This window comes from Epinephelus fuscoguttatus, linkage group LG18, assembly GCF_011397635.1.
Source record: "Epinephelus fuscoguttatus linkage group LG18, E.fuscoguttatus.final_Chr_v1".
Classification (NCBI taxonomy): domain Eukaryota; kingdom Metazoa; phylum Chordata; class Actinopteri; order Perciformes; family Serranidae; genus Epinephelus; species Epinephelus fuscoguttatus.
In genome coordinates this window covers 15,033,401-15,060,050 of record NC_064769.1, presented here as the reverse complement: position 1 = coordinate 15,060,050, position 26,650 = coordinate 15,033,401, and the positions used below count along the sequence as shown (strand labels likewise).

The window sequence follows — 26,650 nt, the reverse complement described above, 5'->3', positions numbered from 1 at the left end:
CTCCTCATTGGATAAGACCATGCCATCCCAAGGGATTGCCTTGCAGAGGCAGAAAGGCCTTGCTTCCATTCACAGAAACATTGGTATGCCAGCCTGCTATTTCATTCACATAAAAGACTAAATATTGCATGCTTTTTGTCCTCTGCTCTTCTTCTCCTTTGTCTTCTTGCCTCCTCTTTTGATTTGCGAGGGCCTGCCTTTTCTTCCCTGCTTCTGTGTTTGCCTTTTTTTTTTCTGAGGAGAGAAAGCAGACGTGCTGTCTTTTTTTTTTTTTTTTTTTTTTTTTTCTATATTTGCCAGGCAGGAAAGAGAGATGTTGGGAGGGACTGCAGTGCGAAATCTGCAGCAGAGTGAGAGCGGAAGCTGCTTATGAATGAGTGTCAGTCTTTCGGCTTTGCTAGATGCTCCTGAGGACATTTTACATGAATGGTGTCTGGCTGTGTGCTTGCCGCTACCGGGGAGACAAAGATGCTTCATTGCTGCTGGTTTTAAGGAGACCCATGGGCTTTTTGTGTTATCCTTTTGGTTGTTTCATTGACTCATCTGCCTGAGAAACATGCCGTTCATGCTGTGTTTCTTTTTTTTATTTGTGCCATTCATGTAATTCAACCTGGACCAACTGCTGGGTATTTTAGACAAGCTGTGAGATTGTATCCGCTTCCTTGTTGGGAACTGAATTTTTGATTCCTTTGTTGCAGAATACTGATAGAAAATTAGTGCTACACATTAGACAAATGCTCTCAAAACAATTTAATAGAAAAAAATCATTAATCTTTGCATTAATGCCTGATTATTAATATTTTGTGCAGAAACAACAAGTGTATTAAGCAGTCATAGGTTTTTGAAAGTCCATAACTGAGAACCAGGAGTGATGTCTGCCCATATTCTGCAGCTATTATAAATTAACATGGACAATATATGAATGATGTTGCGTATTTCCAGTCTTACCAAAATGTTACTGTATTCTAGCTTTCAATGATTCCCTGTATAGAGGTTTATTTTAGGAAAATGGCATCTTTATGAAACATAAATAGAGATTTTATTCTTGAATCAACTACGTCTGTATTTTTTGTTAGAGAAGATTTTGGCAGTCACTCTGATTGTAGCTGTTTATTCAATGGATGCTTGTGTTCGTTATTTATTTATTATCATTTCTGTAATTAGTTTATTGCATTTATCACCCTTTTATCACAACTTTTATCAGTTCATCCATTTAATAAGATATTAATTGCGTGTAACGAGAATTCAAGCAAATTATTCTCAATAATTATGTCACTGAGTTAAATAATCAAGCTACCTCTCATTCCTCATTTCCTTTTCCCAGAAAAACAAATTACAGAGAATAAATATCAGACTGGGGAATTTAAAAATTGATTGGTTCCAGTGTGCTGTAAGTGGGAGGTTTTTTTTCTCCCTCCGACAGGAAGTGATTTGCAGTGTTCAGCAAGCCTTTTGTTGAGAAGGTTTTCTCAGATCAGTGAGTCATGCTTTAGCACTGAGCCGGCAGGCAGGCAGGCAGGCAGGCAGGCAGCAGTCAGTAGAGAGTATTTGCTCTTCCCTCGCAGTATCCGTGATCATCGACAACATAGACCTTTCTCTGTTATATTAGTTTTTGGATTTTTGAGGCTAGAAATCGGCAGCAGCAGCAGCAGCAGCAGCAGCATCACCGCTGGAAACCAAACAAGCTGCACCACAACACTGGCAGCCTTTTAGAGACCTTTTCCTCTCCATCCTCTTCTTCCTCTGCCTCAATGCTGTGTTTCCATGGATTGTGTCTATATATTTCTCTCTGACGGATTGGATTGCAGCTCTGGATTTTACTGAGAGCAGATTGGACTTTGGCGACAGCGGCAGCAGCAGCAGCAGCAGCAGCTCAACACAACCACCACTGTAACCTCAATAGAGAAAATTACAGTCAGGTGGCCTGTGATTGCTAAAAGGCGTTTGCTGCCTGTACCGCTGCTGCTATGTTACAGGAGAGGGTAATCAGCACGGCTCAGCCACGTCTGCCAGCACACTTGTGAAAGAGGCAGGCTGTGCGTGTCGGTTGGTGGAGAGAGGGGAGAGAGCAAGAGAGAGAAGGGTATGCTTCACCGTACCAAATACAACCGCTTCAGGAATGAGTCAGTAACATCCGTCGATGAGCTTCTCCACGGCCTTTCCATGAACCCCAAGGTCTCGGCCACCCCCCAGTCTGCAGCCGAGACATCTTACACACCCCCGACTGAGGTCCAGCCCTCCTCCACCACCACCGCTTCCAGCACCCCCACCAGCCACGGCTCTGACCACCTGGAAGATGGAGGCACCACCCTCTGCACCCTCATCAACAAGGTGTCCAGCCTGAAATTCAGCAACTCAGGCAGCCTGCTGGGCATCAAGGGTCTGCCCTCGGCTGTCAAGGACCTGGCTGTGTCTAAGCTGCAGGGGGGTGGGGGATCGGGCTCAGGCAGCTCCAGTGGCCCGAGCCCCAGCGCGGCGACAGCAGCAGCAACAGCGGCAGCAGCCTCTGGTGTGGGCGGCTCTCTGTGCAGCTCGGCCTCCCATTCAACCCCCTGCTCGCAGCTGGAGCCAGCCGTCAGCATGAGCAAGAAGAGCCGGCTGGACGAGCTCCAGCCCGGTGGAGAGGACTGGAATCCAGGTGGAGGTGGTGGACTGGTGAGCAAACCCTCCAGAGGATGGCTACACTCAAGTGAGAAGATCTCTGGTCCAGGAGTGACATACATTGTGAAGGTTGGTGGTCTCTCTGTCTCACTTCTGTTTTTGTCTTCTCCCAAATCTTTTCCCATTCTCTCTTTTCTTTCAATGACTCAAGCTCAGCTACCTGCAAGGAGGAGGGCGATAAAGGAGAGATAATGTAGTTTCATTGGCACATCACAACATGCCCTTGAGTGGGTGTATGTAGGTTGGCTACAGCAGAAGGCTGAGTGAAGGAGCAGTGACCAGAAAAAAGACATTGAATAATTCAGGAAATAGAGAAGGTCAGCATTTGAGAAAAGCAGAGGAAAAACCTGTGATGGGAAAACAAAAACAGCAATTATCAGTGTCATGTAAACATTTTAATTCATACAGTCCGTCTGGTATATGTGGAGCCACAGCGTTATGCTTTTGTAACCATGGTGATGTGTTATTTCTGTACATTGTGCATCTCCGTGAGCTCTACAGCTGTTTTAGCTTGCAGATAGTGAAATGGTGGAATAGGACAAAAAATCGACATAGAGTGCATGTTTGTCTCGTCTCATCCGTGTCTCATGTTAACGTTCGGCCATCATACATCATTTAAAGGGGCACAAGTTGGCGCACAACTACGAGAGCTATGAATGTCATCATGCCGGCAATGAGTCACTAGCATGAGGAGTGATGATGCTGAGCCCTGGCTCTCCAAGGTGTAAAGTGAATGAAAAAATGGAGCAAACCATTTTCACTGGAACCATAACGTAGCAGGAGAGTGTGCATCTTCCTTTTTTATTCATGCAGCACATTATACAAAAAGCAGCATTTGATTTTAGGAGGGCTGAATGAGCATACAGAAGAGCAAGATGAAATCTGTTATATTCCAAATCAAGTTACACAGTATGATTGCCATCATATGACACCTACTACAACTTGTCTGAACAAAGCCTACAGTATCTGTGACCAGCGTGACATTCCATTAACTGCATTAAGGACAGGAGCGCTTATTTGTCCAGTCAATGCTGCTGAAAGCTTCCACACTGTGAGAGGGGAAATGGGTCCAGTCCGTGCTCCCCCACCCTCTGCTTTCCCTGTGGTTTGAGATCCTGTGTGTATTGAGTTCAACGTGGTGTTATGCTCACAGCACTTTTAATTAGCATCATGTGGTCAGTCCGCGCGCATCATGCACCATTACTCTAAAGGGACATTGATTGACAGTGACACTGTTTACGCTCACACTTTTAGCCCACGGCCGCTGTGTGTTTATGCAAAAAAAAAAGTCCTCAACAAATGGCTAAAACTTAACTAAAAACCACAATAAAGATCCATGGAGCTGAGAGGAACTGCAGATCTTGGCGACCCCTATCACAATGTGATCCCTTGTTATATTATAGCTGCTTTAATTACTGTTATCAGCATCCTATTTGCCGTGGTTAGTATATTCTAATTATTTGCTGCCTGTGTTGTCATCCATGACTGTTTATCCTGCATTTTTGGTGCACATTTTTTCATGTTATTCAACATCTATTAATACAGTTCAACAACCTACTTCATTTCGCCTCTTAATTAAATTTCAGTGCTTTATCCTCTTGACCTGACATATTCTGTCTAGACTGAACAAACTGGACTGTATGATATAATATTTCTAAAGTAACAACAGTACACATTATGAAACAACAAGAAGTTTTCTGACGTCTTTAACTCGAGTTAAACTAAGCCATGTTTTATATGTGGATAAGGTTTCCCGTGTATCATTAAAAAGTTCTAAAAGGAATCTATGAATTTATCTAAAACTAAGGCTTTAATTGGTATTAAAATATCTTAAATAAATCTGTTTAAGGCCTTAAAAATGCTAAGACATAGGAAGCAGGATTTTAGGAATATTTTATTTCTGAAGTTGCATCATAAAATCTCAAAATAATTGGTTACATCTATTACTACAATTCTACTTTAAAAAAAAACAAACAAAAAATTACCAATTACCTCTCACATAAAGTCATGCCGATCAAGATAGCGGAACTAACTTCACTCATATTTTGTTTCTGGCAGGGGTGTTGTCTGCTAGCTAGCTGTCACTGTACCCTGGATGACATGGGGAAGTTCATATTCAGTGGAAATTGGCCATTTAACCAAGATTTTGGCTGAAACAGGTAGAAGGCAATGCATACAAGGCTGGCTGTATTTCTGGAAAAGTTCATCAAGGCAGTGGAATCCCACAAGCAGAGTGAGGAACACAAAAATGCCAAGCAAATTTGCCAACAAATGCCACATACAGTTCCCCATTTAAGTTCTGTACCACCCTCATCTCCACCACAACACAGAAAAATCATGTTATATGTTAGAATAAACAAGCAAAATTGTCCCCAACCCTAAGTGATTGATTGTTTATTTATTTATTTAACTCCTATTTAACCAGGAAGTCCCATTAAGATTGAAAATCTCTTACAAGAGAGACCTGGCCAAGGTAGCAGCCAATCGGAACACATTAGTATGCAACAAATACAACATTTAATACAAAAATCCACAATAAAACAACAACTATCCAAACATAGTGGCCTCACAAGAAAAACTAGCACATGTCTCTGTCACCACATTCAGTTCATCAGTGGATATAAGTGTTTATCATTTGGATAATGCTGTTTTTCCCAGATCTGGACATTACATTAAAAGAATGATGTAGATTCATATTTGGTTTTCTCCTTCAATTTTGGTCATTGTAAAACTGGTCCTTCAATTTCATCCTGGATGGCATTTAAAAAAGTCTTGAAACTTCTTAAATCTAACTTGCCTTAAACTGTAGGAACAATGTGGAAACAAACTAGATGTTTAAGTTGTGAGTACAGCATCAAAACTCCAGTAAGCAGCAGCTGTAGCCAGTATGATATATGACTTAATGTGTCAGGTCTTTGCCTGGTATAGAGCCAGCAGTGTGTGTGTGTGTGTGTGTCTGCGCTCACTCAGAGGCTGTTATTCACTGGGATCATTTATGAGCTCTTCAGAGCTGGCCTCCCATTGATTTTCATAATTAATTTGAAGTTCAGTTTTACTGTGTGAACCATGTACTTGTTTGTTGTACAGCATGAGAGAAAACATTGTGCTCAGAATAGGTCTGTACCAATTTTAGAACTGTTTGATATATTTTTGGCCCCGCTGAATTGTGCACTTCAAACTCACTGCTCTGAAAATAGATAACATTAAAAATTTGCAAACGTCATGTTGACAAAACGGTATTTGTTTGCTGGTGCTTGCAAAACGCTCACTGGAGAGAAGCAGCCTCATAATGTGAAAGTTATGATTCTAATATAACTTTTTGAAAAGGAGTGGAAATAGAAATGTAAGTGTGTCTGGATGTCTGTTTTGTTTACAGCCGGATTATGAATGTGATTCTGATAACGATAGGAACTCGTCAGCACAAAATGTTCTCAGTCTGTGCGATATTAATCAGAGGAGGTGTTGTAATGTGAGTAGGTGGCTGGTACTGAAGATTGTTTTATGGGATGGGAGGACTACAGTCACCTCATGTGGCATAGTAACACACTGATGCGGTTTCCAAATTGCTTAATTTTTTTTATCCCAACTCTGCATCAAGCTGATGTCAGACACTGGCTTTGTGAACTCCTGCTACATGTTGAAATCATGAAACACATTTGCTGATTAGCTTTAGGTCTGCTTGCAACAATGAAAGAATATTAACTAAAATGACCGATTATGTGGCATTTGTAAGAAGCCACAGCAGGTGATGGCAAACAACCAATCAGAGCTGAGGAGTCTCTAATGCAGCTGTCAATCCAGATGATGCCTGTTCTTTCCAATGGAGTTGCTCGCCAGGTGCATATGCCAAAAAAAGTTTTTCTAGCTCCCAGGTTTACTTTGACGGTATGTGGCCCACTGAATATGTGCAGTAATGTTTCTCCTACTGGCCCCTCCTGTGAGTTCCCGCTCAACTCATAGTCTTTACATTATGATGATGTCACAGATTTTTAAATCGCTTTTCTCAGCTTGAGGAAAGTTTTACAAATATAAAACCACCATGGCTCAAACATTTATAATAGAGAGATTCATAATTGACCTTCTTTGCAGTTTGAGGTGTCCTGTCAACCGTGTTACATACGTGTCTTTGACAGTGGTGGTTTGGCAAGATGCTTTTGGGGCCCCTGGGGACTTTTTTGCTGCAGTACCATGAGTGGCCACTGGGAAGATTTGCTGCAAGGCTAAGCAGCTTTCCTGGGGGTCTGTGTCAATTACATCAATCAATAAGAGTGTTTGTGACGTGGCTGCCATGTTGAAAACAGTTGAGCTAAAACAAAGCACCGCCCAATGGCAAGATCAACTTTCTCATTTTACAGCTAAACAGTACACTAAAATATGTTTCTAAGAACATTTGAGAAATAGGCAATGCAGTAACAAAATGTTGGTTCATATTTGATCAGCGCTGCTCAGTTTGACTGCAGTTCACAAGCAGTGATTGACATGATTGACAGCTGCTCCTTGGCTCTGATTGGTTGTTTTCTTTCGCACGCAGTAGATTCTAGCAAATGCCATCAGAAGCACTATAAGGAGGAGGAATGTGATTTTTTTCCATGTCTGTTTCGTGTACTTTGGACAGGATATAGTGACAGTTTCAGCAAATATCACAAAAGGGTTTTTTCTAAATAAAAGTTACCAACTACAGCTTTAACAACAGTGACCCACTGAAAGGCAGCAATGTCAATTGTCAGTGTGAATCACCCTTTTGTGCAGGACACATTTTAAGTAATTTGTTAATTGAGTTGGTTGGTTCATTGTTGGGTAATGGGTAGCTTAGCAATGGACTTTTATTATAAATAACAAAATTGATCTGTTCTCATAAAAATAAACTGTATGTGCTCTTGAGGCCTAACAATCATGTTTGCATTTTCTTGCTCATAAAACATTTTCAAAACTAATTTTAAGGTTTTTTTAATCCTAGATTGTTTACTCTATGTTTGATAGTTAGCAGACTTCTTCTTTGTATCCTGACGTGTTACTGCCAGAGAGTGTTGATCGATGGATTAGCATGAAACTGGCGACAGGAAATTATATTGCTCTGCTGCACACTTTCAGACATACATATGTGTGCAAGATGGAAACAAATCAGGGACTTGCTCACAAAACACTGCTCCATAGCGCTACCAGTGGTCAAAAACCACTTGTGACAGTGATGTCAGCAAGTCCCTGATTTGCTTTGGTCTAGTCAAACTTTCCCTCTCTGGGATTAATCCCAGAGAGGGAAACCATTGGTATATGTTAAAGGACTGCCGTTATTTGAATTTAGTGAGTTTGGATCGGTAACACAAACAAATTAGGTTTGTTGTTTTTTTGTTTTGTTTTTTGTACAAGATGATGTTCTAGTCTTGAATATAACTTTTGACATTTTTGCTTTCCAGTATCTTGGCTGTATAGAAGTCCTTCGGTCAATGAGATCCCTGGATTTCACCACAAGATCACAAATTACAAGGTATGTCCACACTTGGTATTCTGACTTTTCATGGATTCCCTTAAAAACAAATCCCAGAACATTAGTTATTATTCCATGTGATGCTTTATTGTTTATACAACACATACATAAGACTGATGCATCTTTGTTTACAAAAAGAACCAATTTAACTGTCAAACATTATTTCTTATGAGTTTTTTACATTTTTTAAGCTTTAGTGAGAAACTCCAACATTTTGAATTAAAAATCATGTCAGGAAATGACTATTATTAAACCCTTAATCCCCAATTATACTAACACAAGTTGTTATTTCAGCTGATATACGTGAACTTGAATTTATAGACTAAATTCCACATTAAATAAACTCACATTATAAGATCAAGAAATTATATTTCAGTAGGTTAGTTTCCACCCACCTGTTTTATGTGCATTTTCAATTAAAAAAAATCTGGGTGGAAATGCCAAAAGTTTGAAAAGATTTGGAAACAACACACTTATGAGTATGCGCCTGCAGGGCACACAGGGCTGTTTCCAGAACTCTTGCAAGAACACATAGCTGTATTATTAATTGTTCAAAACTCTCTACTTCCATTGTCCAATGTGCTCTCTGTTATTATTCTTCAGTTGTTTGTCTTCATTTGATATTTTTTGACTGACTCTTTTAATTTTCATCTTCATCTAATTGTTACTAAGTACAAAGAGAACAGCAGCATTTAACTGGAGAAGTAGTGCCACCTACTGCTTTTCTTGATGAACCAATCCCAATATTTGCATAACAGAAATTGTTGGAAAAGTCACATAAATTTGCATTTCACCTTACTGATTTCATTCATTTGGATGGAAACCCAGCAAATGTCAGTCTCTTGATCTCTAAAATTGTGCATCTGCTTAAGTTTACACTTTAAAACAGACACAAACCTAGGCAGGAGCATAGACAGAGTTTGCATCAGGTCCGTAAAACAAATAGCCGAAACTTGAATGTATCTCATCAGCATTAAATGCTGCAATTACCAAATTAGCCACAGTAACTTTCAGTCGCCAATAGGCCTAATTGCCTATCATTTATTCTTGCTAACTTGTATTAGCATATCCACCCAAACGCGTTATCTAGCATGGTACCTATTGGTAAAAGCACTTTTAACCAAATTTTCAGAAAACTGGCAAAAGAAAACTGCAAATTTATGTGCTGTTACATCCACCACTGTTCTTTAGATATTGGGACTTGGTTTATTAAGATAATAAGTGGGAGGCGCTAATTCTTCAGTCAGGAGCTACTGCAGAAGAGGGCACAAGAAGATGATGTAATTAAAAGAGCGCCAGTCAAACCTCAAATGACGGACACAGTGGATGTATAAAACAACACAGCAGACAAGCAAACTGGACAATGGAAAGTTTTTAACAACGAATATTACAATTCTGTTACAGCTAAATCTGTTTCCATTGCACTCAGTCACATTTACTTTTTATCGATACATCAACTTTTATATCTACCTCAAGTGTAAAGCTTTTTTAGTGATATTTTGAGATTTTTTGAATTTGTGGTGTTTTTAATCAGTTTTTTTATGTGCAAATTGAAAATGTGAACAAAAGAGGTGGATGTAAACACACCGAGGCCTACTGATGACTCTGTAGCTTGTGCAGGCAAAGGGAGTAGGAGCAAATTTGGGAGCAGAAAAGCGATGAGAAGGGCAACACATGTAGAGCAAAGGCAAAAACTATCAGAATCCCACTGTCAGTAAACCTTTTGTGAACTGTATTGTCAGTTCAAACTTTTTTGCCTTAGCAGATACAATCTTATATTTAGGCTTCAAGCAGCAAATTAAGTTTAATCTGCAATCCACCTCTTCTAAAATAAAAACATTTTGAAATGTGATAGGATTTTGATAGAATATATTGAGAGTGCATTTAGGGTGCCTGTTATCACAATTTGTTTGCATGGAATTTTCTGTGACTCCATGTGTATCTCTGAAATCATTGACCAATGTGCAGTGAGGCAAAGGCCAGCAGTGAATCGGTTTGTGTCATGTCCGCTTTTATGCTTGACTTCCTGAAGTCAGTCCAGGCTAATGTTAGCTTGCAAGGCCACACAGCAGTAGGCTCTGTCTTTCTCACTGTGTGTACGTGGGTTTCTGTTTCCCTCTAATAAAGAGAGAGATACACAAACAGAGAGAAAATGTTATGTCTCATGCTATTGCTATTATTAGATTTCCCCTTTTCTAAAAGAGCCTACTGCTGTGCGTGATTTATCCACGTCGAAAGGATACAGAAATTAACATTTCTGTTTCTGTCATGAAGCTGATATTCACTTTGTCTCAGAGGGGAATTTGACTTTTCTGCATCAAAGCAGCTCTATCTTTAGCCTCTGTTTAATCCACACATTGTTGTCTTATACGTAAAAATGATAGCGTGGTGATGGCCGCTGCAGATCAAACGGTTCACTTCACATCTTAAAGACAGTTTTAGATTCCACTCTGTGATGTGTAGCACTGTGTACCGGATACAGTTGCATGGTTTGAAGAGGTGCAGTGCATTTGTAATATTCCCTATGGCACCATATAAAACACTCTGCACTGCATATTGAATCTTGACTCGGGTCTCTTGTGGCCAAGGTGATTTCATTTTATGTGTAACAACCTGTAGAGTTCAAGCACACTGTAAATATAATCTTTCTCTTTTACTTGAGTGTATTACTAAACCCTTTTCTTGTCTTTTGTCTCATTTATTTATGGATAAGTTATATTTTAACCTCCGTATGTTACTAGACACAAAATCAAAACCAATTGCAGCACCAGCAAATAAACTGATAGATTCATAAATAAAACAATAATGATATAAAATAAAGGAAAACACGGAATACAGTAAGTTAAGATTAGGATATACAAACTTTTTACTGTACATTAAGCCAAGATTTTAGTTTCCAAGGATTGCTGAATAGTCTAGTAACTCTCACATCAGATTATGCAAAGGTGTAACAGAAGAGAAATAAATACAACTAGCTGTAATAATGATAAGTAATGACAGGAAAAATCCAAAAGAATCCAGAGATGATCAGAAACCACTAAAAGAAAAAACACATACCATCTCTGTACCTTAAAATAAAATCTGCTCCTAAATCTGCTAGCTGAGTGCTAATTAGCTAATGCTAGCATGCCGAACATGTACTATACCTACTGACCATCAAGGGCCATATTCACAAACACTCTGAGGACTTCAAATTTAGCCAAAAATTTTTAGCAAGGAGTCCTAACTTAGGAGTGATTTAGGAAAATTCCTAAATGAAATGAAATGAACTGCATCACATTATGAGTCTGAGGAAGCGCTTTCGTTGTTTGTGTAATCATTGTGCTGATGGAAGGTTGTGACAAACCCACGTCATCACTTCTGCACTGTTGCATTTTCCAGTTTCAAATATCTTAGTGTTGTGATCGGTTCACAGTGAGTACACTTCATCCAGTATTTGGAGAATATGTCTCCTACCTCTTTTTGTTTCCATTATCTTCTGCTCTGCTTATGAAACTCTTTAACCTCTTAAAAGTTCTGCTGCCTACTCCTAACAGTTTTTCACCTGACAAGCTCTCTCAAGGGCTGAGATGCTTTGGGAATAACTTTTACCTTTACCAGGATCTAGTTTTAACTTAAAGGCGAAATTCTTAGAAAACATCATAATTGTACAAATTTTCTTAGAATTTCGTCACTAGGAGCAACTCTTTGTACTATGAGGCTTTGTGAATATGTGCTTATTATGTTAGCATTGTCATTGTTAAAACTCACTTACTCTACTATTACGTATGAAAATAGATGCATCCATTTTAATTGCTGCTCTCATACCTCCATGCATCCTTTATGATGGCATGGATACAGCCAATAGATGGCAGACAGAAGGCTCTGTCAGTCTCCATCTGTCTCCTTATCTAACATTGAGCCTAAATGAGCCATTAGTATGTGTGCGCGATGATTTCAGCATTTAGCTGAGAGTTCTTTTGTGCCCATGTACATCCTCACAGAGTCGCTAGTTTGTATGTAATCATGAGGAGTAACCGCAAATACAGTCTCAACTTATGGGTATTAAATATTCGTAACTATGTTTCTTTCATTGATAATCATCTGAAAATAAGAATCGGCATGATTTTATTACCTTAAAATGAGCCGTTTATATCTACATATAGAGTGGGTTTTCTCTCATGGAGTCCGCCATGTTGTTCTACAGTAGCCCCAAATGGACAAATTAAATCCTGGCACTAAATAAGGCCATTTGCCCTTTCGTGTTTTTGCGTCGGCCACCGTAGTTCTCCTACACGCTTGGCACATGAGAAGTTTGCAACCTCACCACTAGATGCCACTGCATCCTACATACTGGACCTTTAATGGCAAAATAATAGTGACTCTGTGGCTGTCTATGGTCACCATCTTGGCTTCACCCTTCTCTCTCTCTGTCTCTAGGGAAGCCATCAGCCTGGTGTGTGAGGCCGTTCCAGGGACCAAAGGAGCTCTGCGGAAGAGAAAGGTACATGGATGGACAGAGAGGGGAAGGAGGGAGGGAGATGGAGTGATGCCCACACTGAGAGAGCTGAGAAAATGAATGTTAGTAAAAGGTACAGTAGAGAGAAAAAAGAGGAAACAGCATTAGATATTCATTTACCCTTCTATATATAGCATCGCCTCTGTAAGTTTCTCTCATCCTTGCTTCATGTAAAAAGAGAGGAAAAACAGAAAACGATAGAGAGAGGTAGATTTGATGAGAGAGAGAGAGAGAGATTGTACTTGGAGAAGAGAGAGAGAGGCCGAGGAGAGAGAAGAGAGATGAAGAGGTATGGGACTGTATGTGCGTGGGCGTAGCTCCAGCCCACGATGCATTGCACACCGCGCACAGTGCTTAGTGACTCATGTAGTGCACAATATCTGTGATCAGGAGGCTGAGCTAGTGTGTGTGTGCTCGTGTGCATGTGTGTGTGAGCGTCTGTCTCGCGTGTGCATGTACATGGTGTGTGTCCACAGTGTGTGAGGAGACTGTGTCTTAATGTGGGGTGTGAAATGAAGCATTACTCTGCTCTCTAGAGCTTGTTCAAATGTCAGGGAAGAGTATATAACACAGCATCAGCGCCGGCTAGTTTCTCTCTCAGAATAGATGTAACATATAAGATAATGTTATTTTGGCTGTGTGACAATCGCACCACGATGACATCAGATTCATACTAAGAATTTTGAATGGATTTTGGCTAATTTTATCTGGCCTCTTTGCTTCGTCTCTTCATCAAAATCAGCGCCTGCAACTGTATTTTGAGTGTGCAACACTTCACAGTTCCTCATTAATAAATTAAATTTGGGTGGCCTAAACTGTAATTGATAAAAAATACGGAAAAATAATGTTTCATCTGTATTCTTTTCCTAGTGGTGAAAAGACACATTAGTGGATAATACTCCTCAAAGCAGCGGTTCCCAACTGGTCCAGCCACAGGGTCCAGATTTCTCCTTAGTCATTAGGTCAAGGTCCACACAGTTAGATGTAATCAGCGTCATACTTGCGTTTGGTCAAGTTGTCGAGCTAGTTTGCTGTCTCTGTCATGAAGCTATCCATTAGTCACTCACTCTACAACAGGAACACTTTGGAATAAAAGCTATGCACCAGAAATTCACTGTACTTCAAATTAAAGGGTGTTTTTTACAAACTTGACACGTTCTTAAGTCACTTGCGGCCTAGTTTGCCATTTTGGGAATGCTTCATCACCTATTTGCAGAGAAAATCGTTAATATGAAGCTATAGCTAGCAGTAGCTTAGCTTAGCATAAAGCCTGGAAACAAGGGGGAACAACTAGCCTGGCTCTTTCCAAAGGTAACAAAATTCGCTCACCATTGTCTCTTCAGCTCAGTAACTAACCTGTTTTATGTTTGTTTAATCTGTACAAAAACAAAATGTAAAAATTCTGATTTTACATTGCGCCGGTTATGATTATGTGCCAGACTATTTCTTGGCTGGAGGCCAGTGGAGACGCCAAGAAGACACTGCATTCGGGCAAGAAATAGCATGTCCATCCGCTAAGTCAACTTTTGGTCTGTTGACAGTGGTGTTGGGAAAAGACCACTTCTAGTTTGTAGTAATGCAGAGAAATGTTCAGAAATGCAGAAAGTAAATATCGTTTTCTTCATGACATTAACACGCCAACATGCAGAGGAGCTGCTGGGTTAGTGGTTGTTTGATTAATACGACTAGACAAATCCAAGTCTCCAAGTTTTATATCATACCAGTTGAAGAAATGTGAAGGAAAAAGTTGCTGGTGTTGGCCATCAAGAGGGCTCATGCTAACACTGACGAAACCAAAACAGACCCTGGTCCCACAAGTGAAATCACACTTACGTGTGCTCTTCCCAGGTGAGAATAATAAATTAATTTCATAGTAATAAGTTATATAATAATGGAATAACATTCGTCCAAGCCCATGTGCTTGGTCTTGCATTTAGTCATTAGGCCTAGGCTTGGTCGGTTTAAAATGCTTTACTCATGCTACACTTTATGCAAAGGTCGTTGTGCCATGTGAGACAATTTATGGCTTGAATGAAGATTGATCAGGGTGAGTCTTCTCTCATATCTTGCCTTGGAATCACCAAAAAGAGATTCAAAGTAATCTCACACCATGTTGACCTCAATATTCTTCAATAAAAATATAACTTTAGGTTGTGAAAATACCAAAAAAGGACTTTGCAGTTTACACATCCCCTATCCCCCAAACAAAGATGGCAGTAATCTTCAGTAATTGGTGAGCTTCAGAGGAGCTTGGAGGTGGATTATTACCTCTGGACAGAGTCAGGTTTGCCATTTCCCCCCTGTTTCCAGTCTTTATGCTAAGCCAAAGTAAGCTAATCAGCTCTGTCTGCTATCAGTCTGTAGCTTCATATTTACCATAGACATGTGAGAGTGGCATCGATCTTCTCATCTTAACTCTCAGCAAGAAAGCAAAGGAGTTTTTTCCAACTAATGTTAAATTATTCCTTTAAGCAATACTGTTTAATTATTAAAAAGAGACTTTGTTGCAATAATTTGTTGTGTTTGTGTCTGTCTGTGTCCTCCTCGGATCCTCTCAGCCACCGTCCAAAGCTCTGTCCAGTATCCTCGGGAAGAGCAACCTGCAGTTTGCTGGCATGTCCATCAACCTAAATATCTCCACCAGTAGCCTCAACCTGATGACCCCTGACTGCAAACAGGTCAATGTGCAACCTTTGCAAAGTTATAGGTTCTGTGAGCCACATGTGATAAATATAAATGATACAATAATAATGCTGTGGTCAGGAAAAAGCATTATTACATTAGAGGAGTCTGCACAAACATCCCAGCAACCACATGTAGCGTGTGTAGTAAGTAATGCTGGGGGCAGATGCAACAAAAAAAGACACTGAAAAACAGATCCAGTGAAGAAGAGTATTGGACATGCTCGAAAGCTCAGTGAATAGCTAAATAAGTGGACCTTGTATTTTAGAGTATTTACCACATAGGCAGTATGTGTCACTAAGTTCAAGAATGAATCTCCATTGTGTGTGATCAGAAAAGTGATCAGAGGATGTTTGTTGCCAAATTTAGCTTGATGCAACTCAGGAGATCTTATTTTTAGCTGTTGCTAAAGTGACAAGATTTTTTTATAAATAGATTTAAGGATGTTTGTGTAAGGATGTTTATGCAGTATAAGAACAGTACAAAGAAGAAGACAAGTAAGACCACATGACCTCTCCAGATGTTGCTGGAATAACCAGAGGAGGTTGGCAACTTGACTTCCCTCATGCACATAACTATATTTAGCCAGTTATGGGTAATAAAGAAGTTTTCTTTGCGGTGGAGGTGGTCAGTGGTCACAGTGTGTAATACTGTCAGACCCAGTGTTCTTCTTTGTACTGCCTGCAGATGGCGCCAAAGTGAAATGTAATTCAAATCCTACACATAGTAACTCAAACAAGACATGATAATATTCCTGATATATTGAGCATCAGTGGGTAATAATGCAGAGAGTGTTTCAGAATAATCTTCAGATCCGGCTCAACCAATCCTACCTGTCTCTGGTCCTAATCTCTGAGTTGTAGCTCAAGAAAAGTTAAACTGAACAATTATCACTTGTCTCATCTAACTCCAAGAGCTGAATATTTCCAATATGGCTGCCTCATGATATGTTAGATACAGGACTCTTCTCTCTCATGGAATTAGCAGGCAAAGGCAGATACACAAATGAAATTCTGGTGAACATTTAAAAGTGTACAATCTTTGTAGAGGCATGCATGCACATTTGTATCTACCTGTGTGTATAAAGAGGCATTTACTAACTCATATGTACTGTATACCTTTGCTGTTGACAGATCATAGCCAACCATCACATGCAGTCCATCTCCTTTGCATCAGGTGGAGACCCCGTAAGTAACTCAGTGACCTTTGTTAGAGTAACTGGCATCTGTGTCTTGTGATAATTACAACATGAAGTACTTCATAAAAAAAAGGCCTGATTTACTGATACAATAAAAATATGTATATTTTTTGCCCATGGGAGATACTGTAATTTGTCAAAGGTCATATTGCCATTCTGTCTTGATTAATTTGTATTTTTTTTATGACACATTTCCATTCAGTGAATTTTTTTATACACTGCAGAGAAGCATGTAGCAGATATTGTGAAAACAGTTTATACACAGTGAATATTTTAGTAGTCTTTATCCAGTCTTACTGCAGTACATTGTTCACCAAAGACTGTTCCAAAAGATGTTTATCCCTCTTTGAACATGGCAGCAATGTTGATAATCAAATATTCAATTTGGATTACATTATCAATTAGTTATTCCTTATTTAGAAAATAAGAATTTTAACCTCACCATCGCTGATATTAAAGCTGGAGTGCACAACTTTTGTCTCCCCCCTCTGGCAGACAGAGTTATTACATAAGCACTATCAGTGTTTGCTTGTGACACAAGCCTGCAGGTGAGCTCAGCGCATCTCCCTGCCCTTTTCAAGTTTTCCCATGAAAATACTTTGACTTTAATCCTTTCTCTTAATGCAGACTTTATTTTTTATCCGTTTCTGACGTAATAACATCATCCAGATGATTGGCGCTGCTTCTTCATCATTGGGCCCATAGAGCAGGTGCACTTGAGACTCTCAACGGCCAAGTTGCCTACTTCCAGTTTAGCGCTCTGCTAACTTGAATGGGGATGAAATGATTTTTGCATGTGGCTCTGTTAGACTTTCTGGGCGTTATCAAACTGAATGGATTAAAAATCCTGATAGTCAAACAAGTCATTTCCTGGGGGTTGTGATGCTCAAAAAAATGTATCCACTGATTTATAGACATATTTTTCCAGTGAGAGTTCATGGGAGATAAAAGCCTTTTTGGGCCCAATGGTTTCACGTGACAGACTTAGGAGTTGTAATTCCACTGTTTGGCTACTATGAAAATAGCTTGGCTTCAAATGGCTTCAAAGGTCAGTGCACTTCTTGGGGGCCTGCTCCCTCGCTGTGGTCTCTCTCCGCTTCCTATCTCTTTTATGTCTGGTAGGCTGAAATAAATAGACACCACAACTCTGCAAATATTGCCAAATACATAGAGCTTGTACCGTGCTCTGGCTCTAATAACCAATGTGTAATAACAGTGACCTAACCAGAAAATAAAGGTTTTGGTATAAAGGTATTGTGTTATGTTGTAGTTGGACATTGTTACAACAGTTATAAAGTGCCTTTTTTTTTGTCTTTAGGACACAACAGATTTTGTTGCCTATGTAGCAAAGGATCCTGTTAACAGAAGAGGTGGGTGTTCACTCCTTAAATACTCTAAAGAGTGTCTCATATCTCACATCAACATGCTCATTAAAATGTGTCACTCTGGCCCTCATCAGCGTGTCACATCCTGGAGTGCTCTGATGGACTGGCCCAGGACGTCATCAGCACCATCGGCCAGGCCTTTGACCTTCGCTTCCAGCAGTACCTGCAGTGTCCCTCAAGCAAATTGTCCTCCACACATGACAGGTGAGGAGTTCACATATCATTCACTGAAGTACACATTCACTAACACAAGCCCATACACAGACAGTATTGAGTTTCACAATCAAACTATGTTTTCCCTCAGGGTATTAAACATGGAGGAGTTACCGTGGACAGAGGAAGAGGAGGAGTCCGCAGAACATCCCTACTATAACAACATCCCTGGCAAGATGCCTCCCCCTGGAGGCTTCATCGACACCCGGCTGACCAATCAGAACACAGCATCAGATGGATGCCAGGTACAACTCAGTTTATGTGGATCAGTGTCAGAAATTTTAGCTCTCATGTGGGCATAATCTGAAAAACATAATTCAATCTTTTTTTAACTTATAACTATGTCTGTATGTCATCAGATGGGGCCAGGCTCAGTAGATCAGACATATTACCAAGGGCGGCATTGTGGGGAAAACTGGGGAGATGAAAAAAAGCCCATATTCATACAACAGGGTGAGAAAATCCATGCTTTCCCTCTACGTAAATACATAAACTATGTTTTAATTCAGCAGAATTTCATCAATTTATCACCATGGCTGTGATTGTTTGTCCAAATGTCTACCATAGGATCATTTGATATAAGCAGTCTGCCCGAGAGTAAAGGTCAGGCACCAAAAACAGGAGAGATGCCCGCATATGTGAACACCCAGCAGATTGACGCCCAGGTGCTTGCAGCACTCCAGGCAGAGGCGGAGAATGTGACAAAGGGCATGGCAGCTGCAGCCAAAGAGAGCCCACAGAAGGACCTGTTCGACATGAGTAAGTCTTGGTTGGTCCATGCTATTGTTTTAGTTTCTGTGGTCATGTGATATGAATATTGGATTAAGAATCACTTGTTGAAGCATGAGTATCTCGACAGGATCTTTGCTTCGTTTTCAGAATATCATTGTAATGACTTTGTAATTCGAGTTCTTAATTATAGAGGTTTGTTCTTCTCAGTGACTTCATTGTGGCATTATAATAACACCGTATCAGTGTGAGGACAATAGTAGGCAGTGTTAATGCTAGTGTACAGCTTTATTCTTTCCTCCTTTCAACTTCCACCTTTAGCTTTGCTATTATTATACATGAAAGATCGGTTACATGACGATGTGTGTAACCATGTATGAGGAATCCATGATACAAATTACACGTGAGCAGTGAACTATACATTTCAAAAGTTAACTGTTCTTTTATGAAATCTAGGTTCAGGTGTCATTGTCAACCTACTGTAGGTCTTTAACTGGTAACAGTCACATTTTACTTTGTTTCTCTATTAATAAAATCCAGCTGTGGAGGAATAGTAAAAAAAATATCCTATGTCTTTTCCTCAATTCTCTTCTTTGACCTTTATTGAAAACATCATGAGGTCAAGGAGAGACGTAAAGGACGTAGGAAAAGACAACCATGGTGCTAAAACAATCAGACTGCACTATAGGCTCTGTAACTATATGACAGTGGATGTTATTGACGCAGGTAATTTTAAATGTTGCTGTCATAAGGAACTGTGGGGCAGCATTATCTCCTTTCCTTTTGCTAAGAATGGTCTAGTGTACCCTGAAGGAAATAAAAAAGAAGCATTTAAGCACCTTAGAGAATTCAACCAGCTCTTATCATGGCTGACTCTTAGATACTTACGGGTCATTTCACTCAGTTAGGAACCTTCCTCAGCAAAAAAGACAATTTGATTGCCATGCATTTGTATCAATAAAAGTTCTATTTGAATCAATCAATCAATCAATCAATCAATCAATAAGAGTATATATAAAATGATATGACTGAGTAAGAGATTATGCAGAGAGGCTTATGCCTGCTGTCTCATATCCATAAGATGTGTTTTAAACACTCTCTGGTCCCTTGTTTATTGTAACAATAATAATGACTTTAATAAGGACACAGAGAAAAGTCCAGAGCGTACCACATAAAAACAGACAATCGTCTGTGTACAAAAATAAGATATAATATATATATATATATATATATATATATATATAGAAAGACAAGAAATACCCAACACTACATTATGCGTGTTCATACAAAAAGACAAATTTTGTGTGGAGTTTGCATGTTCTCCCTGTGTCAGTGTGGGTTCTCTCCGGGCACTCCAGCTTCCTCCCACAGTCCAAAGACATGCAGACTGGGGACTAGGTTAATTGGTAACTCTAAATTGTCCGTAGGTGTGAATGTGAGTGTGAATGGTTGTTTGTCTCTATGTGTCAGCCCTGTGATAGTCTGGCGAACTGTCCAGGGTGTACCCTGCCTCTCGGCCGATGTCAGCTGGGATAGGCTCCAGCCCCCCCCACGACCCTCAAGAGGATGAAGCGGTTAGAAGATGAATGAATGCGCCCCCAAACAAGCTGGAGAGCCAGTCTCGATTAAATCCTGACTGAGCTCAGCTCAGGGTTGGCTAAAGCCTTTCTGAGACAGAGAGCCTGCACATATATCGATATATATGATTTTGTATTAAAGCAGGGCAGGTAGGCACAACATTTACAAACATTTGGCTGGCACTACACCACTGTGGAAGTGAAGCACTCTCATTCCATCATGAAAGGCCACATTAAGTCCTTGCAGTATACAGCAGGGTACAAAATGCTCACAGAAGAGCTATCTTCACATTAACTGAACACATGCTGAATTTGCGAGCATGCATATTACATTGCTCATACAACTTGCAACACTGTCCATGGATATCTTTATCATCAGAGAAATCACTGACAATATAATGGCCAAGATATTTAATCTCATTACACACTTGTTAAGTGTCAGGGTAGCTGCTGAGTTTTGTGTAGGTGTGAGGTTAAAGTGAATGTCTTGTGTTAGTTTTGTAAAAGGCTGGCACCTGTCCAGTATGTCTCCCTGCCTCTAACCCAGTACATGCTGGGAAAGGCTATAACATACTCTAACCCTGCCCTATGTCATGGCCCTGAATAATATTAACTTGGTATATAAAGTCAATGTATGAACATAGAGAACAAATCAAGACACTAAAGGCCCGTTTCCACTGAAGAAGTTCCTGGTACTATTTGGGGGCAGGAACTACTACAGGAACGTCCTGTCGCCCGGCACTCAACTGCTGTGTCTCCACTGAGAGGGCTGAGTAGGAGGAAGGTTCCTGTAAAGTTACCGGGCTCTGGATGTGACGTAATCGTTGCATGACCATTTTGAGCGGGGCGAAGTAGGGGCGTAGGGACGTAGTTAGCTGTTAGCCGTTAGCGGTGTCTGTATTAACTCAATAACTCAATAAACGGTCCGTGAAAAAAATATTTTTTCCAGCGGATGTCTTAGTTACAACATGATTGAGCTAACTGGAGTAGTTTCATGTCGTATCCGACAACAGGAGGCTTGTGATTTCCCAAAACTGAACAAATACCACACATAGCAACACAAAACTGCTTTGCTAGCTCAATCATGTTGTAACTAAGATATCCGCTGGAAAAAAATTTTTTTTCATGGACCGTACATTGAGTTACTGAGTTATTACAGACACTGCTAATGGCTAACGGCTAACAGCTAACGTTTAGCCCAGCTAATCTACAATAAATATAGTAATTACAAAACGTCACATCCCGCCTTGAGTATATCCAGTCAGCACCAAGTAATCCCCAAGCCCCAGCCAGGAGTCTCTCGGGGCCGTTCTGAGTACCTACTCCGAGGCAGGGACTTGTTTAGCCCCTGTAAAAGTTCTGGAACTCTGTCCTTCAGGGGTGGTTCAGGCGGTGGAGACATGCACCAATGGCCCCGGCCCCGTAAAATTACCCCAAAGTTCCTGCGGTGGAAACGGGCCTTAAGTGAAAATGTCAGGTTTACTTATATACAACAGTGTGTCATCTGCATATCACTGCATTAGTTAACAAATTATATGATGTACAGTGTAAGTATACAGATGTACTGTATGTGCATACAGATATAAAAATTGAGTGTGCAGACAGACTAAAAAAATAAATATACATTTTTACCATTATGAAGAAAGGTAAAGAAATGATGACCTTGTGTTTCTGAGAAACATGTTAAGGTTTTCATACTAGCAGTTGATTTTATGGATTAGCATAGTTTACAAGTCTTGATGGCTGTAAGATACCGATTTAAAAATTATACTACAGATATCCTTCCTCTCTTAATTCATCATTTTGGCACTGCCCTTACCTATACCAGAGCCTTTTGAGGATGCCATTCAGTCGCAGTCCCATCCACTGTCCCATGGGCAAACCCAGTCCCAGGTCTCCAGTCTTCACAAGGCAGCATCGGTGGACAACTCGAGTCCTCTTCTTGTGCGTTCAGTGGCCTTCCGGGCACAGGAGGAGCTGGAGGGCCAGCCGTGGTACCATGGCAAAATGAGCCGCCGTGACGCTGAAAAACTGCTGAAAGAAGACGGGGACTTCCTGGTTCGTAAGAGCACGACAAACCCAGGGTCCTACGTACTGACGGGCATGCACAATGGACTTGCCAAACACCTACTGTTGGTGGACCCTGAGGGCACGGTAAGATGGGTTAAAGGATGCGTAGAGTTTGTGTCAGGGAGATATTGTAGAGAGAAATGATTTGTGAAGGGGTCAATGACAGAAAAACTCAACCTTGCTGAACTTAATCTTCTTATGCGGCCACAGCTGACATTTAACAACCCTTTCTCTTTTTCAAAGGTACGGACAAAAGATCATATATTTGACAGCATTAGCCATCTTATTGGCCATCACCGTGACAACAATCTGCCGATTGTGTCCGCTGGGAGTGAACTGTGTCTCCTACAGCCCGTTGGAAGGAAACAGTGATGCTTGCAATGCCTGATGGGAAATAGGAAGCTCCGGACAGTCTCTCCTTCCATCCTGAAACTTGAAGATGAACCACGAAGAGAAGATGCTTGACGGCTCTATGCGCTGACAGTGTTTTTGGGAGATTACTTTACTGGAGGCACTGGAAGATGCAAGATTTGTTTAAGACAAAAAAAATTATTTATAGAACTGTTATTATTTTGTTGTGATGACTGAAATGCTATATTTTTGAGAAGACATAGGTGCATTTGGACATAATATCTTGATTTGGTGTTTTAAAAGATTAAAAAAAAGACAATTGTTCTTGTAGTTTAGATGAAGTGCAAATCAAACCTCAAAGAGGTGTTAACAAGAGTATTTTAGAATAAAAAAACCTGAAATTTTAGTTTTGTCTGTCAAGCACAACCACATTTCTACAAGAACCGTTGGCTAAGAGGTCGCTGAAACAAAAACAGTTTGGACAACAAATGCTGTTTATAAGGAATTACTTTAGGAGAAATGTCCTTTAATCTCACCAATAGCGTGACAGCTCACTCAATTAGTCACTATATGAAATCTGCTTTTATCGGGGATTAGAACTGAATGTGTTTTGCTTTGCAGTATCACAAAGTGTCGGGGTGCAAACAGACATCCTTCATAGTGCTGTCAATGGCTTTAAAGATAAACTTTTTTTATGAAGTATTTTCTTGTGTCACTGCAGTCGCATGACTTAAAAATCAACTGTTCTTGTGGACATTGTTCGTAGACCTTGATACCCCTTTATTTGAAAGAGGTGCTTGTGTATGCTGACACTGTAAAAATATTTATGCTTTTCAACCAGTGATTATTTCTGAATTGGTTCTCTCTGGATTCTTCTTTTTGGTGTGTAGTCAATGATTAGTTTCGGGGCTTGAGTCATGCAATGGATATTCTCACATTCTTGATTAGCATTTTCTTTTTTTTTTTGTGAACCTTTAAAAGCTATGATTATTTGAATGACCACAATTGAATAGCACAATCAGAAAGTTAGATCAGATAGATCATCCGTGTCAGTACCAAGACGAATTGTGTTTAGATGTCATTTACACTTTTTAATTGAAGAGACTGAATTAGACGAACACACAGTGCACTCAATACAGAATGTTTAATATTGGATCACCGTCACTTATCGATGTTAAACGAAAAAGATTTTATTTCTCAGTGTGTGGATATCTCATGGCAAGACTGCTGTACTGCCACTAGATGTCATCACAGAAATACTTGTTCACCCCTGTCACTCACGTCAATTATCCTGTGTTATCACTTATTCGTAGCAGAAGATGCTGGCTGTGTATTGCTTTACAGTACAGGGGAAAACACATTATTGCTTGACAGGTCCGAGTTAATTTGCATTTTGCAGTCCACTGTACACAATCATTCCTCAGAACAGTTCACTGTATTTAGAGTTACACAGACTGTTTTTGTAGAGTGGGAAGCAAACATTTGAAATGGCTAACAGAAATCGTACACAACAGCAACAGACTCTTAAAATGCTCTCATCCTTACTATTGTCAGTACTCTGATGGAAACCAAATGAATGGGGCATTGTATTTGATATGCACTGGACCACTTCAATTGAACCAAAATCAGCATGTGTTCAATGAGTTTGACAAGACAGATGCAATGTAATATAACGTGCCTGTATTTTGCTGCAAGAGGGAGTGTACAGTACATGCATCTCACAACCACACATTTTAGCAAAGAGCAGTATTGGGGGGGGGGTCCATCACCAGATTAATTTTGGTTTAAGCTGAGAGGACTTTCCTTGATTCCTTGTGTCTATATGAGAGTGAGAGTGCACGAGAGGAGGAATATGTTGGCATATTTCAGAGAAAGGTTAGAAGGAAAGGGCACAAAGAATCATAGAGGGGTTTTTTCTTAACAGTTATCCGCCATTAACTTTTAGTCCAATTCTTTGTGACATAATTTCATCAAATCTAATATCTTGGGAGAAGGAATAATGCGCTAATTTTTTTTTTGTTTTTTTAAAGCACTCTACTAACGTAAAGAATTATTTTGAGATTTAGATTTCCGAAAAGCAAATTTGTTTTGGAGGAGTGTGTCTGAGACTGACATGACACCTGTCATTTACATGAGGGAGTCTTTATGAATGTTTATGACTGTTGTCATTTAGTGTCATACAGTCATTTATTTCATTTTCAATGCAAAGTTTACATTGTTTGATAAGTCTTTGTTATGACAACTTGACATTAAAGGTTCAGTATGGAATTCTTGAGGAAGACAGTTAATTGTTGAGTGTCAGTCCAACTACCAACCCAAGGTTGTCCGTATTTGACGACCTAGAAATAACACTCAACAATCAACTATCTGCATCCTAAACCCTAAGTGCATCCTAGAAGTGCATCCTAAACCTTAAACCAAGACAACATAACCTGTCATAAACATGGCATAGCAGGCTGAAATATTAAACTGAAAGAAAGTATTAACAATTTGGACTAGTCCTTAAAATATCATGAAGTGTTATTACACTGTCAAATGCTTTTATAACTGTCATGAATATTTTCCTTCACTTCAATTGCTGAGAATATGTCGAAATCGTCTGTTTGAAGAGGGACAAGTAATTTACTTGTGTATTGCTTTCATTAGGGTATGTAAATGTATTTGACAGTATAATAACATTTAATGACATAATAAGTCTAAATTGTACCACTGAAGTTGAGGTCAAGGAAATTATTAATGTAACCATTAGAAAATGATTTGACAGTATATTATAACTTAATGGCATCTTTATGACAAATACAAATTATACCACTGTAGTTGAAGTCGAAGAGAATGTTCATGACAAAATCGTAATAGTCTCATGACCACACATTATTGCTGCAATTGTGGGGGTCCCAACCCCCACTAGGGGCCGTCAAAGCCTCACTGGGGTCATGAGGTCTACTTGACTTTAGGGAGAGTAAGAACACTTGACAATATAAAAAGCAGACCTATAGTTCAGCATTCAAGACACAAACTTAAAAAACAAATCTCACAGGATAAGGGCACAGGGAAGACCTGAACGCAAGCTGTACTTACAGAGCCGTTGCTCTTTGCTAAACAGGCAAAGGGCTAAAGGAGGGGCTGAATTTGTCAAAAAAGGAGCCAATAGCCAAAACAACAACAATTAAATGCATAATGCAGATAATTCTACAAATAGTTGCAAAAAAATATAAGAAAACTCATCTCTTGCAATTTTCACAGGAAAAAATCAGTTCAAAATTCATCCTAATTGATCATTTTACACAAACTTACTACAGTTTTTGCATTCACTATTTGGGTTACTTGTACAGTTTATCACTTGTCCTGCAATGTTATTGTTATGCTTTAAATATAATATGAAATATTTATAAAATATGCTAGGGTGTGTCAGTTTACTCAGTGATAGAAAAGGAGTCCATTAAGGAGAAACGTTGGGAACCACTGGTTTAATGTATTGTTAACACATAAAGCTAAATAGTTTCAATTTGATAACTAGGCCTGCTATGGCATGTTTATGTCAGGTTATGTTGCCTTGGTTAATGTCAGGTTGTCATAACAAAGACATCTCAAGCAAGGCAAACTTACCATTAGAAATTACATATAATTGGCCGAATGACACACTTAATGACAACAGTCATAAACACTCACACAGACTCCATGCTTATGACAGGTGTGGTGTCGCTCTTATGCACACCCCTTAAAAGAATGGGTTACAATTTGGTATCGAATTACCTTGGCAAAATGAGAAAAGTTAAGGACAGCATATATATATATATATAT

General features: G+C 39.7%; 1 protein-coding gene across 2 annotated transcripts; it reads left to right on the top strand.

Annotated features, from left to right (window-relative positions):
* The first annotated feature begins 23 nt into the window (after nt 1-23).
* Nucleotides 24-26,647, top strand: shc3 (SHC (Src homology 2 domain containing) transforming protein 3). Of its 2 annotated transcripts, XM_049603442.1 has the most exons (13): nt 24-83; nt 1,631-2,730; nt 8,076-8,146; nt 12,566-12,629; nt 15,203-15,322; nt 16,460-16,513; nt 17,843-17,894; nt 17,984-18,113; nt 18,214-18,367; nt 18,482-18,575; nt 18,690-18,881; nt 22,257-22,582; nt 22,742-26,647. In XM_049603442.1, exons 2-13 carry the CDS (start codon nt 2,086-2,088, stop codon nt 22,868-22,870), a joined length of 2,031 nt encoding a protein of 676 aa, XP_049459399.1. In that variant the 5' UTR covers nt 24-83; nt 1,631-2,085; the 3' UTR covers nt 22,871-26,647. The 2 variants fall into 2 exon arrangements, with proteins under 2 accessions (XP_049459399.1, XP_049459398.1); XM_049603441.1 differs by lacking the exon at nt 24-83 and having other exon boundaries at nt 1,257-2,730.
* Nucleotides 26,648-26,650: the final 3 nt, after the last annotated feature.

What these genes read in the sequence shown, in the direction of transcription:
- shc3 (XM_049603442.1), top strand. Translation starts at nt 2,086, where the DNA reads ATGCTTCACCGTACCAAATACAACCGCTTCAGGAATGAGTCAGTAACA. An exon ending in ACAAGATCACAAATTACAAG is followed by an intron (nt 8,147 to 12,565) that starts GTATGTCCACAC and finishes CTCTGTCTCTAG; the next exon opens with GGAAGCCATCAGCCTGGTGT. An exon ending in TTGTCCTCCACACATGACAG is followed by an intron (nt 18,114 to 18,213) that starts GTGAGGAGTTCA and finishes GTTTTCCCTCAG; the next exon opens with GGTATTAAACATGGAGGAGT.